The sequence below is a fragment of the Lycorma delicatula genome, chromosome 6, assembly GCF_047948215.1.
Source record: "Lycorma delicatula isolate Av1 chromosome 6, ASM4794821v1, whole genome shotgun sequence".
Classification (NCBI taxonomy): Eukaryota; Metazoa; Arthropoda; class Insecta; order Hemiptera; family Fulgoridae; genus Lycorma; species Lycorma delicatula.
This window is the reverse complement of record NC_134460.1, coordinates 132,978,560-132,991,597: the sequence shown is the minus strand read 5'-3', so window position 1 is coordinate 132,991,597 and position 13,038 is coordinate 132,978,560. Positions and strand designations below refer to the sequence as shown.

The window sequence follows — 13,038 nt, the reverse complement described above, 5'->3', positions numbered from 1 at the left end:
GTTTAAAAAAAAATATGACTTAGATAAGTCAACGTTTTGGAAGTGCATCGTGAAGTGGTGTATGAATAAAAAAAGAGTTACTGATTTGGAACTTGTTAGAAGGATCGCGAATACTTTTTGCAACAAGTTAAACGTTTTACGTACTGGCACACCGAGCAACTAACCTTTATAGAATTTTGAAATAAACAGCTAAATATGATCAATCACGGTTTTCTCTTATGATATGTCCTAAGATGATGTCTGGAAATCAACGTAGAAGAGATGGTCGGAATAAGTAGACGAAAGTCTATTATTCGCTGTAAAAATCAAGGAGGAACCTCAGAAATAGACATTTGGTGATATTGTAAATAAAAAATAAACCAAATGTTGACTGTACATTTATTCAACAGAGTTCGGCAAATCCTTTTTTAAGTTGTTACAAATAGAATTGAACTCTATATAATATATTCTGACTGCTGGAAGGAATTAGAGGAGATACAATTAATATACTGAAAGCTACATGATCCAAACGTTTCAAAGTAAATACATTTTACAACTTATCGATCTGGCAGGAGCTTATACGAATAGGTTGAATATATTTGGAGATCAGTCAAATTGCGAAACAAAAAGCATGAAGGGTCAGGCACAGTAACAATCTGGAAAGTAACGGGCTAAATTCATGTTGAAATTCTACGAATCGTAGAGGAATTCTGATTCCTTTGTTGTCTTCCATACAGAAATGAAATTTAATAACACCAAAGAGGCTTGTATAATTAAAAATAGGAGGGCAGTCGAGATTTTCTTATCTAGGTTTTTATTAAAAATTTGTAATATTTTTTTTTTTTGTATTTTGTTGATTAAATGACGCTAAAAGTTGGTAATACAATATTTAATTAATTAAATATATACGCATAATTTAACCACTTAACGCGTAAACTACTAAATTTTCATACTAAAAAAAAAAAACATTTTTTTTTTAAACCAGAATTAATGTCAAATATTTTAGAGAATAATAAAAGTAATAAAAATATAAATATCCCATACAGAGACAGTAATTATTTTAGCACGTGTTCTACTGATGATACAAACATTCCAAAAGATTAAATATTGGTTTAAAAACGCTTTGTCTTCAAGTTATGCTAGCCAAAAATTTCGCCTGATTTCTGGTCCAGCGGTGATAAAACTCTAACGAAACAGAAATTTTTGAGGCGCAAATTAATGGCAAAACCGTAAATTTTTGTTTTTTTATCAGAAAGAAAAAACATAAAAAAAGGTTTTCATACTTCATATTACTTGGAACCCTAAAAAAATAACGAAATGAATTTTTAATAGAATAACCTTATGATGGATTTTGAAAATGTAATTCACTAAATTAGAGTAATGCAAATTTTAAAATTTCAATAACTGTCCAGAAAAGCATTGTTATTTTTAATTCAATTTTCCACCACATATATTTTATTGGTGAAAGTGGATTTTCTGCTATGGATTTTATTATAAAATAAAAAGTAATAAAATAATTTCGTTAGAAAGTGAACCTTAACCCAAATTTCCGCCTTAAATTAAGGTCAACTGAAACAGACATCTCGTCACTTGTTTCGAGCACTCACACTGAAATTTTAATATTCAAAAATAGTGTAATCTGTAATGTAAGAAAATATGAAACGAGATATTTTTTAAATTACTTAAAAATTTGTAATACATAAAAATCTATAAAACATGAGTTTTTTTTTTTATAAAATAAATACTTTTTTTTTCCTTTACTACTCTGAGATATAATTCTATCGCTCGCTATCTTAATGACATACGAGGTCTGTAAATAAATTAATGAAACTATTTTTTTTTTGCAGTCAAATTGGCATTATTGTAAATTACTAGTAAACATATGATTATATGAACAGCTGATTTATATTAGGTATTAGTATTTCTAATCTATTGTTGTTTCGTGAAACGACTTTTTTTTGTGCGTTACAAAAATGAGTGATACAATTATGAGCAACGTTGTACAATCAAGTTTTGTGTTAAACTCTGAGATAATGTTACTGAATTTTTTTCAAAATTGAAAAGGGCGTATGGAGATGATGCTCTGTCACGAGCCCATGTTTTTAGTTGGTTTAAAGCATTTTCAGATGGCCGGGAATCAGTTGCGGATGATCAACGCTCTGGAAGACCATTAACGTTAGAAAGTGACTACAACGTTGAGCAAATCAGAGACTTGACACGATACGACCGGCAATTAACTGCCAGAATGATTGCAAAACAATTGAATTTGAACCATACCACAGTCCACCAAATTTTGACAAACGAATTGGACATGAAAAAGTTTATACAAAATTGGTCCCAAAAGTCCTCACTGTTAAACAGAAAAACAACAGAGTAGAAGTGTGCCGCGATCTTCTAGGGCGAACTGAAACTGATCCTGAGTTTCTAAAAAAAATGTCATTACTGGTTATGAATCTTAGATATTTGAGTACGACCCAGAAATAAAACTCCGGAGCAAGGAGTGGCACACTTCAAACACGCCACGTTCCAAAAAAGCAAAAATTAGTAAATCAAAACCATGTTAATTTGTTTCTTCGATAGTAATGCCATTGCCCATAAGGAGTTTTTTCCTACTGTAAATCAATATATTCATCGAGAAATTCTTGAAAGACTGCGGAAAAGACTTGCCCGCGTAAGAGAAGCCATCAAAGACAACTGGATGCTGCATCATGAAAATGCACCTTGTCACACTGCACTCTCAATTAATGAGTTTTTGGCAAAGAAAAACATTCCTGAAGTTCCTCAACCACCTTATTAACCTGACTTGAAACCCTGCGTCTTTTTCTTGTTCCCGACATTAAAAAACATCTCAAAGGACACCATTTTGGAACAGTAGAAAACATTAAAAAAATATAACCGACCGTATGAAGGATATTCCGGTTTCTGAGTTCCAACACTGCTATGAAGAATGGAAAAACCGTTTGAAGCGTTGTGTGGCAAACCAAGGGAACTATTCTGAAGGTGATAGAATCCATTTATAATTGAATTGTAAATAAAAAGGTTTTCTGAACCAGTCTCATTACTTTAATTGCAGACCTCGTATTTCTCGTACCTATTTAATTAATAGTTCAGCGGTACGCTACTCATCTATAATTCACAAAAGTGATACGTAAAGAAAGTTTAAACCGCTGTGCAAACAGTTTGATAATTAGCATTGTTTTCCCGTTGATTGTAAAATTTCCTTAGAAACATAAATTGTTTCAACACCTCATGGAATGATTGATTGATTTATGAACTGTTTTTCGGATATTCTACACCGAATGTTACGTTTCCATAGCTTTTTTCCAATCTCTGATAATCCTCCGATCGCTATGCCACGGTCTTTTACCCAGAGATTCGTTAACCTAAATGGTTTTATTGTTTACGGGACGCTAAAGCTCCTTTTTTTAGTAATAAAACATTAAATCTTTCTGACATTTTTCTGTAAAAAATCAATAAGTTTATATAGTTATTAAGAATTGTATTAGAGACTAAAATTTAACGTCTTTTTTGATTTTTTAATACATTTTCTTTCAGGCACTGGAATCCAGGTTTTGGAGGTTTTCCAGGGATTCCAGGTTTTCCAGGTTATCCAGGGTAAGTAGCTGCAACTTTCTTTATGAAAATAAAATGACAATTATTTTAATAAACAATGTAAAATATCTGATATTCACAAATCTTAAATAATCTGAACTGTCACTGAATATCTACGAAGAAAGTAATGTTTTAGTGATGCCAATGTATAGATTGGCACTGAAATGGTTATTCACTGAATGTAGGTGAACTTGGAAGAGGGATAAATAAATGAGTACTTAGGGGTTATTAATTTGGAAAGGATATAAGGAATGGGTGGGAGTATGCAAACTCTTAGCGGTTATTAACATACTTAAGACAGCGCCAGCTTCATGTATCATCTATATGAATATAATATTATGTAAAATTTATGATCGTTTTTCAATGTACAGGGAATAATAATCTGTTTGAAATTTCCCTAATGTTTCCTGAACATTATCTACAAACTAAAAAATTCGTCAGATGTCTGATAGTTAATCGATTAGTTGCTTCTAATGAACACACACACACAAATCGTACTTCAAAAACATGTATATACTTTTTTTACACTAACTCCAGAAACTAAGAAGTTATGCACTTCTTTAATACAAATGTTTAATTATTACAAAAAAACAGTCCTAAGAAAAAGATTACCCTTTTTTCAAATTATATATTTTCAATTTTTATTTATTTTTACCTTATACAACAAATTTACACCGAAACACAATTTAGCAACATTACATTTAATTACTGAAATACCCAAAAGAATTTTAAGTGAGTAAAATTCTATCAAAAATGTGCCAACCATGGTTTTTGTAACCATATGAATTAGAAAAAACAAAACATTTAACCATACTTAAAAATAATTTCATCAATTATATATCATGATCAAATAAAATTCTATCATGGAAAAATAGAATTGCGAAGAATATTGAATTGTAATCATTTTAAATATAATTAATATTTCGTGAGAAATTATTTTTTTTTTTATAAACTGTGAATGCAAAAAGTAATATTTGAAAAAATTAAAATATGAATCTAATATAGATAAGAATAAGCTATAATAGAATTCATGTTATTACAATCAACTGTGTATTCAATCAAACCTAGTAAAAGAGATTTAGGAAGAAATACATCTGTTTTAAAATAAAAAAGATATATAACTATATTAGGACTAAAAAAAATCAGTAGGAAATAACGTAATTCATTTTTTTTTGTTGATAAAATAACTTTTTATCGCTGAAATTAATATTAATTAATTATTAATATTAAATAAATAACATTTTAATGTATGTCAAAGTTAATCTTTCATTAATTATGTAATATTACTTTCAGTTTTTTCCAGCCGCCGATGCCACCACCACCAATGTAAGATTATCTACTATTTTTATTACAATATATAGATTAAGATTGGTTTTATTGATGAAATATTTCTAAGTAGCACATAGTCTTCTAAGCAGTCATTGTTAAATAGCGGAAGAGTATAATAAAGGATACGTAAAAAAGGGTTCATTATAGACAAAAAACTTTTCAATACAAATGCGTACCCATCCGTAATAAATGTGCGAAAATACTTGTGCAGAATAGTAAATAGCGGTACATAGTAATATGGACTCGTTTTCTTGAAATTAAAATAAGAAAATATATAGTTTTTTAATTTAAAAAAGTCTGTTTTACTTTTGACAATAACAAAATTAACTAGTTTTAGATTTAGGCATCGGTTCAATTTCTATTTCACCCTACACTCAGTACTGGTCGTACGGATCAGTACTGTATTTAATAAAACTTATCCGCAATAAGTGAAAGTATTGCTCAATGCATAAATTGTACAGAAATATATACGTAGGACTAGGCTGGACACAGATCGAATGAATGAAGCTTCTTTAAATGTTGCATGCGAAGGACCTATTCCTAAAGAAATATTTTGACTTCAAAGAGAACTTAAATAGAATAATATAATTGGATGCGGACCGTTTTACGAAAAAACTACTCACTAACTTTAACTTTTCAAAACTATGAAGCCTCATATTAATAATAAAAACAATGCACACAATAATACGTTACGACGTTGCACTTGTGTTTTATTTAAAAAGTAAGTAATATAGACTGTTGCGGAATAACTGTGCGGTTTTTTCAACAGTTATTCCGCAACATGGGACCAATGTGAAAGATATATTTTTGAATGCTATAAAAGCCGTATGCGGCTTAATCTTTTCCTTTCTTTTTCCTGTTTAGCCTCCGATAATTACCGTTCAGGTAATACTTCAGAGGATTATATGTATGAGTGTAAATGAAGTTTAGTCTTGTACAGTCTCAGTTCGACCATTCCTGAGATGTGTGGTTAACTGAAACCTAACCACTAAAGAACACCGGTATCTAGTATTCAAATTCGTGTAAAATTAAGTGACTTTACTAGGAGTTGAATGCTGGAACTCTGGACTTCCAAATTAGCTGATTTGGGAGTTCACTACTAGAACAATCACTACGCGTTCACTACTAGAACAATCCGGTCGGGTCGGTTATCACTTAATCTACGAGGTAACTTGATTATTTTTCATTAATAAACAGATTCTATCATTAATCGATATGAAAATATCACTTTAATTTACATATTACCATTCCTGACTTAAATTAATTTGCAAATAGCCGATAATTGAACATAATTCTTTATGAAACACTTTGTTGAGAGAGCTAAGGATTAATTTTGCAACGACAGTAATAGGGGCATATTTAGAAATTACTATTGTAGAATATAGTATTAAGAAAATAATAGCATTTTATCCTTATTTTCATTAAAGTATAATATAACTATCACAAATATATAACTTGTACCTTTTCTTACCGCAATTTCACTTAGACGTGATGCTTTATATAGCCTTCTTTGCGGTTTACACTCGATGTGCAAATTATTACATTTACAAGTCAGATAATAGTTTCTTTTGTAGTTTGGCACAACGACACAAGAATCCGTTTCAAATAATGAAAAGCTTTCTCTGGAATTTACACGAACTAATAAAAGTATCGACATTTTCACAAAAAACAAGGAAGATTATCCTGATAGTAAACACCTAACGCCATTTTCTTCTCTTCCTAATGTGTACGTTGCAATCTGTTCAACTAGTGAACAATAAGCAACCCGTCCTAGGGACCAATTAGATGAAGAAGATATGCATGACATGTACATGATGTCAAATCTTGTGCAGACTCAAGCCGACCATTCCTGAAATGTGTGGTTTATTGAACTCCTACCAATAAGGTACACCGGCAGCCACTGACAAATATTCAAATTCGAATATAAGGCAAATAACATTTACAAGAATTTGAACTTCAGAACCTTCGACTTCGAAAATCATTTGTTAAACAACTGATTTGCGACGAGTTAACCAGTATACCAGCCCGTTGGGCTACCTAATGCTATTTTTGAATAATATATAAAAGGAATTATTTCATCTCTAGCCACTTTGAAGAAAGCATATTATTCATTCAGAGATTGCTAACTTAAATTATTCTAAGCCACCAAAGAGAGCGAGAAAATGTTCAGTTGCACCATACCAGTTGTAGAATACTATTCCCTCTAATGTTTAGGAGGGCTTATTAAATTCATTAATAAAAATACACAAATAATTAATTTTACTTAACTTTATGTACTTGAATTTTATTATTTTTTAATAATGGTACGTAATGCTTTAATATCCTAACCCTTATAAGATATTTTTATTTCATAAGACAACATATCCCTTTTTGAATTATAGTAACCTATCAAATACAAATCCATCATTAATATTGTTTGAATACACTTATTTTTTAACAATCTAGAAGATTCTATAGATATTGCTTAGATAATGAATAGATTCTTAGATATTGCCGCCTTCACACTTTTTAAAAGTTAAATTTCTAATATTTCGTCATTTCAATGTTTCCTTAATAATATTTGAGAACAGAACTAAAAAAGCATTCTCAAAAAATTAAACTTTTATTAATTTTTTTGACTTGTTTACTCTTTCATCTTCAACATCAAAATTAAAAACTTTATAAAGAAAGCCGAGTAATATCATCAAATCAAATCTTTCCCGGGTATAACATAATTTAATATTAAATTTCATTTTTTAATGTCTATTAATAATAATTTCATTATTTCAGGTTCTTTCCTCCACCACAATTTGGAGGGTAAGTACATACAATTTTCATAAACAATTGAATGAATCAAGGTAATAATCCTAATACAGATAGTAAAGCATCTAAGGTTAAAGAAAAATGATATTAAAAAGGAATTATTTCATCTCTAGCCGCTTTGAAGAGAGGTTATATTATTCATTCAGAAACTGCTAACTTAAAACAGTCCAAGCAACTAAAGAGGGCAGACAAATGATTTAGTTGTAAGATGCCAGCATTAGAACACTACTACCCGATCAACCGCTTAGGAAGTTATAAAGAAAAAATAAAAACATTTTACATATGTTACACATAGCGACAGCGGCCAATGAAGCTATCAACCTAGTGCAGCACTGGTTGATGGATAAGGGGTTAACCTTGTCTCCTGAGAAAACATCATTCTTCTGTCTGGCTGGCAGGCGTCCTCTTTCTCCGATCTAGATCACGGTTGGCGGAGTCTTATTCCCCCAGATGGAGTCGGTGAAGTATTTGGGGGTATGGCTGGACCGACGGCGTACGTTTTCCTTACACGTGCGACAGACATCTGATCGTGCAGGAACGATGGTGCGGGCACTGAGTAGGCCCCTGGGAAACGTGGTCGGCCCTCGGTCGTCCAAAAGGAAGTTGTACGTCCACGTGATCAATTCTTTACTGTGTTATGGGGTCATTGTTTGGTCGAAAGCTCTGGGGTGCGATCGAAATCGGCGAGTCCCGGAGGGTGTGCAAAGGCGGATTGCCCTCCGCATCGTTTCGGCATACTCTTCAGTTTCCATTAGGGCAATGTTAGTAATTGCGGGCATCCCTCCATTTAAACAACTAGCCGGTATGAGGTTTTGGAATTATTGAAAGAGTTGACAGGAGTGATATGCACAAGCGGTTGTTTCGCGAATGGCAGGTCCGCTGGAGCTGGAACCTGTCCTCCACGGGGCGATGGACACATAGTCTGATCTGGAAGGTCGAGCTTTGAGTCAACCGCAGCTTTGGTGAAGTCACCTAGTGGTTGGCTCAATTTTTATCTGGCCACGGCGTGTTTCGGGTTTACTTACATGCCAGGAGGAGAGCTGACGACCTCTTTTGCCTTTCTTACGGACAGCTCAATACACCGGAACACGTTGTGTTCGACTGCCGGAAGTGGGCTGCTGAACGTCGCTACTGTTGAGTTGGTGAATAGGTCCCTTACAATTGAGTCAATTTAGACTGCATGTTATTAGGGGCAGAGAGGTTTCGTGCGGTAACTGACTGTGGAAACGGATACTCCAACACAAAGCCGGGGATGATCGGGCGGCAACGGGTTGAGGTACAGTCCCCAGTGGAGCTGCCGTTCGTCTGTGCTTGCACGGATGGGCGGCAGTACTGAGGCACTGGGACTCCCTCATCCCTTCGCGAAAAAGACCGAGACCAGATGCGAATGCCCTACACAGAGTGCTCTCACTACAGGCATTGGCGTCAAGACGAGTCACGACTTCTGGGGTGGGGTCTACGAATGACGTAGTTGAACTTGACCTGCCCTAGGAGTTGCCTTGACCTGCCTAGGAGAGGCAGGCAATGAAAAGATCTAACCGGCAGGCTGACCTGTCGGACTAGACTTATGGCCGGCGGATAAGGAGGCCCATTTGAGTAAATAACCCCCTGGGCAGTGCTTTGCTTTATTGTGGTTCAGGCCCGGGGGTAGGGTGGAAAAAACCTTTTAAGGTAACTTTATTAGTAATTCCCTTTTTGTAATTATACTAACCTAGCAAATACATATCCATCATTAACGTTGTTTAAATACATAAAATAAATTTATTAAATACATTAAATATATTTATTTATTGTTTAAATACAAAAAATAAATGTATTTTTTAAAAATCCAATAGATTCTATAGATATTGGTTATCTGCACTTTATAATTGATTTAGGTCACGGCATTTCTATGATTCTGTTCATCACACTGATTTTATAATAGTGCAATTTATTTATTTTTGGGCAAAAAATGTAATAGTTGCTAACTAGGTAATAGATGCCTTCGCACTTTTTAAAAGTCAAATTTCTAATATTTCGTTATTTCAATATTTCCTTAATAATGTTTGAAAATGAAACTAAAAAGAATCCTCAAAAGATTATACTTTTATTAATTTTTTTTTTACTTGTTATCTCTTTCACCTTCAACATCAAATTTAAAAGCTCTATAAGAAAAGCCGAGATATTTCATCAAATCTTTTCTGGGTATAACATAATTTAATGTAAAATTTAATTTTTTATTGTCTATTAATAATAATTTAATTATTTCAGGTTCTTTCCTCCACCACAATTTGGTGGGTAAGTACGTACAATTTTCATAAATAATTGAATGAATCAAGGTAATAATCCTAATACAGGTAGTAAACCATCTAAGGTTAAGGATGAATGATATAAAAAAATAATTATTTCATCTCTAGCCGCTTTGAAGAAAGGATATTATTCATTCCGAGACTTAACTTAAAACAGTCCAAGCCACTAAGGAGGGCGGGACTACCCGATCAACCGCTTAGTTTTTTCTCTGAAAAAAAAAAAACCATTTTACACATAACAATACCAAATTTTTTTTCCAGAGCTGTAATTTTAGAACTGAAAAACCATCTGCTTACAAAAATGAAATGATTTTATATATTATTTTATTCAAATGAACTAATAAATTTCGTGCTGGGAAAAAAAGAAGAAAAATTGTTACAACTCTGCATTATTTAATTAACTATATAATTGCAACATTTTAATATGAGTTGTAACAATTTTTCTCTTTTATATAAAAAAAATATAATTAATTGTATTTAATATATATATATTACAGATTTTTTTTTTATTAGTAACTTTTTATCTCTAAATATTATCATTATTATTATTAAGATAATGTAATATTTTATTGTATGTCAAAGTTCAATTTTCATTAATTATGGAATGTTATTTTCAGTTTTTTCCCGCCACCGATGCCACCGATGCCATCACCAATGTAAGAATCTACTATTTTCATTACAATACATAGATTAAGATTGGTTTTAATGATGAGATACTTGTAAGTAACTGTCTTCTAAGCAGTCACTGTTAAATAGCGGTAGATTACGATAAAGGATACGTAAAAAAAAGTTTATTATAATAAGAAATTAAGACAGAAACCTTCTCATAACGTTCCTATGAAACTGTGAGATTTTTTCGACAGTTATTCCTTAACATGGGACCAATATGGAAGAAATATTATATTTTTGAATGCTATAAAAGTTGTATACGGGCTACTTTATTTTTCGAATAATTTACTTTACGTTGTCGTTCTGGCCGGAATTGTTTTACAAATATCATTATACAAGTGATATTTGTAAAACAATTCTTTGTGAAATACTATGTTGGAAGACTAAAGCATTAATTATACAGTGGTAGTAAAAAGATCATTTTTAGAAATTATTGTGGTAGAATACAGCATAAAGAAACTTTTGTAGCTATTTTCATTAAATTAAAAGTATAAATATAACTGTTAAAAACACATAAGTTGCATAACTTCTAATCTATGAGGTAACTTGATTACTTTTCATTAAAAAACAGATTCTATCATTAAACGATATGAAAATTTCACTTCATTTTTTACAAATTACCATTCCTGAATTAAATTAATCTGTAAATAGCCGATAACTGAAAATAATTCTTTATAAAATATTATGTTGAAAGAGCTAAAGGCGTAATTTTGAAATGACAGTTATTATTAAGCATTTTTTGAAATTATTATTGTAGAGTATAGTATTAAGAAAATAATAACACTTTATCCTTATTTTCATTAAAATTATAAATATAACTGTCACAAACACATAACTTACGCCTTTTCTTACCGCTATTTCACTTAGATGTGATGCTTTATACAGCCTTCTTTGCGGTTTACACTCAATGTGTAGACTATTACATTTACATGTCCAGATCATGTTTCTTTTATCATTCGGTATAAACTACCTTCATAATGAAGAGCTTCCTCTGCAGTTTACATGCACTAAGAAAAATTTTTACAAAAAGAAGGTTGAAACGGAACGGAACGCAAGGGTAGCGGGAGTTAGTCATCTCCCTATACTACTAATTGCAGAACCTGGACAAATGTCCCTTGATGCTGTGTCTTTCTTTTATCGGTCGGGTCATTATTTATTTAATGGTGGTTACAGATTTTTATATTTTATTTAAGTACGGAGTTGGTTTTTGCTTTCCGGTCCTTTAGACCAATGCGAAAAATTAGCCGGGGCTGATCGTGGGAGACTAGACGCATACGAGCCTCGTACGCCCGGCGTAATTCCCCTTCAGTCTGTCCGCTGAAGTCTTTTCGGTGTTAGCCCCTTTCAGACTAACAGAAATACGCCTTTCGGGGCCCAAGTATTTGGAGGAAGCAATGCGCTCCCTTATCCGGAGGGAGTCGCCTGTGCTGACTGAAGTAAAATTGTAAATTAGGAAAGGAAGGTGGGTAATTGGTTTAGCGGACTTATTCATTCTGGCTGCCAATCGTTCTGCATCTCGGCTTGGCTCGGTCAGCCGGACTCCAGTCTGTGGTGGTAAGTCGCTTTGTGAATCTTCGTTCTTTTTCTTCTGTGGTCTTCTTTCTTCTTTGGCCTGCCTTTCGGTAAACCGACCGTAATCAGAAAAAGAACGTTCCTACTTCAATTATCCACAAAGTACAAACATCTAGAATGATGATTAATTATGTCGTATTTGAGTAAACGATAAATAAAATAAAAAAGATAACAAAGATAAATTTACTCTGACAAGAAAAAGAAATGAAATGTTTAATACATTTGAAATGTTTTTGACTAAATGAAACATTTAGTCATTCAATAAATTTTCATCAGTGAAACAAATTGTACAAAAAAAAAATTTAACACAATTATAAATGATAATTACCATTAGAATAAATGAAAGAAAACGCTAAGGTACAATGAAGGAAAAAAGAAAGCGTATTTGTTATATTACTTAAAACTCAAACACTCGATTATATTTTCTTGAAAGGGAATATACATTCCCTTAAAGGAATGGATATTATTAAAAGGAAGAAGTAAAATACCCTAATTTTAAGAATACGCCACTAACATTTTTTAACTTGCAATAAGAATATTTTTACTATAGTTAATATTATACTGTACTAAAATATTGTACCGACTGTGCGGCTATTTTTATACTATATCAAAATTTGTTCATCCACTTTCTCCCAGGCGGTAATATATATATTTTAAATATATACCTCCATCCGTTACAATCCAGTAAATATACTGTATGTGTGTAATTGGGATATGTTGCATTTAACTTTTCAAAAAGACATTGGATGTAACAATAGGTAGACGGATTGTATCTCGATAAGGATTG

General features: G+C 32.2%; 1 protein-coding gene and 1 long non-coding RNA gene across 2 annotated transcripts in view; one reads left to right on the top strand and one right to left on the bottom strand.

Moving 5' to 3' along the window:
* Nucleotides 1–13,038, bottom strand: part of LOC142326695 (uncharacterized) — a 181,192-nt gene that overhangs the window by 146,095 nt on the left and 22,059 nt on the right. The window lies entirely within an intron of this gene.
* Nucleotides 1–13,038, top strand: part of LOC142326522 (uncharacterized) — a 48,649-nt gene that overhangs the window by 33,146 nt on the left and 2,465 nt on the right. Inside the window, exons 6-10 of the mRNA XM_075369098.1 lie at nt 3,535–3,594; nt 4,885–4,917; nt 7,690–7,716; nt 9,973–9,999; nt 10,628–10,666. Of these exons, the coding sequence (XP_075225213.1) occupies nt 3,535–3,594; nt 4,885–4,917; nt 7,690–7,716; nt 9,973–9,999; nt 10,628–10,666 (186 nt within the window). The remainder of the gene's footprint in view (nt 1–3,534; nt 3,595–4,884; nt 4,918–7,689; nt 7,717–9,972; nt 10,000–10,627; nt 10,667–13,038) is intronic.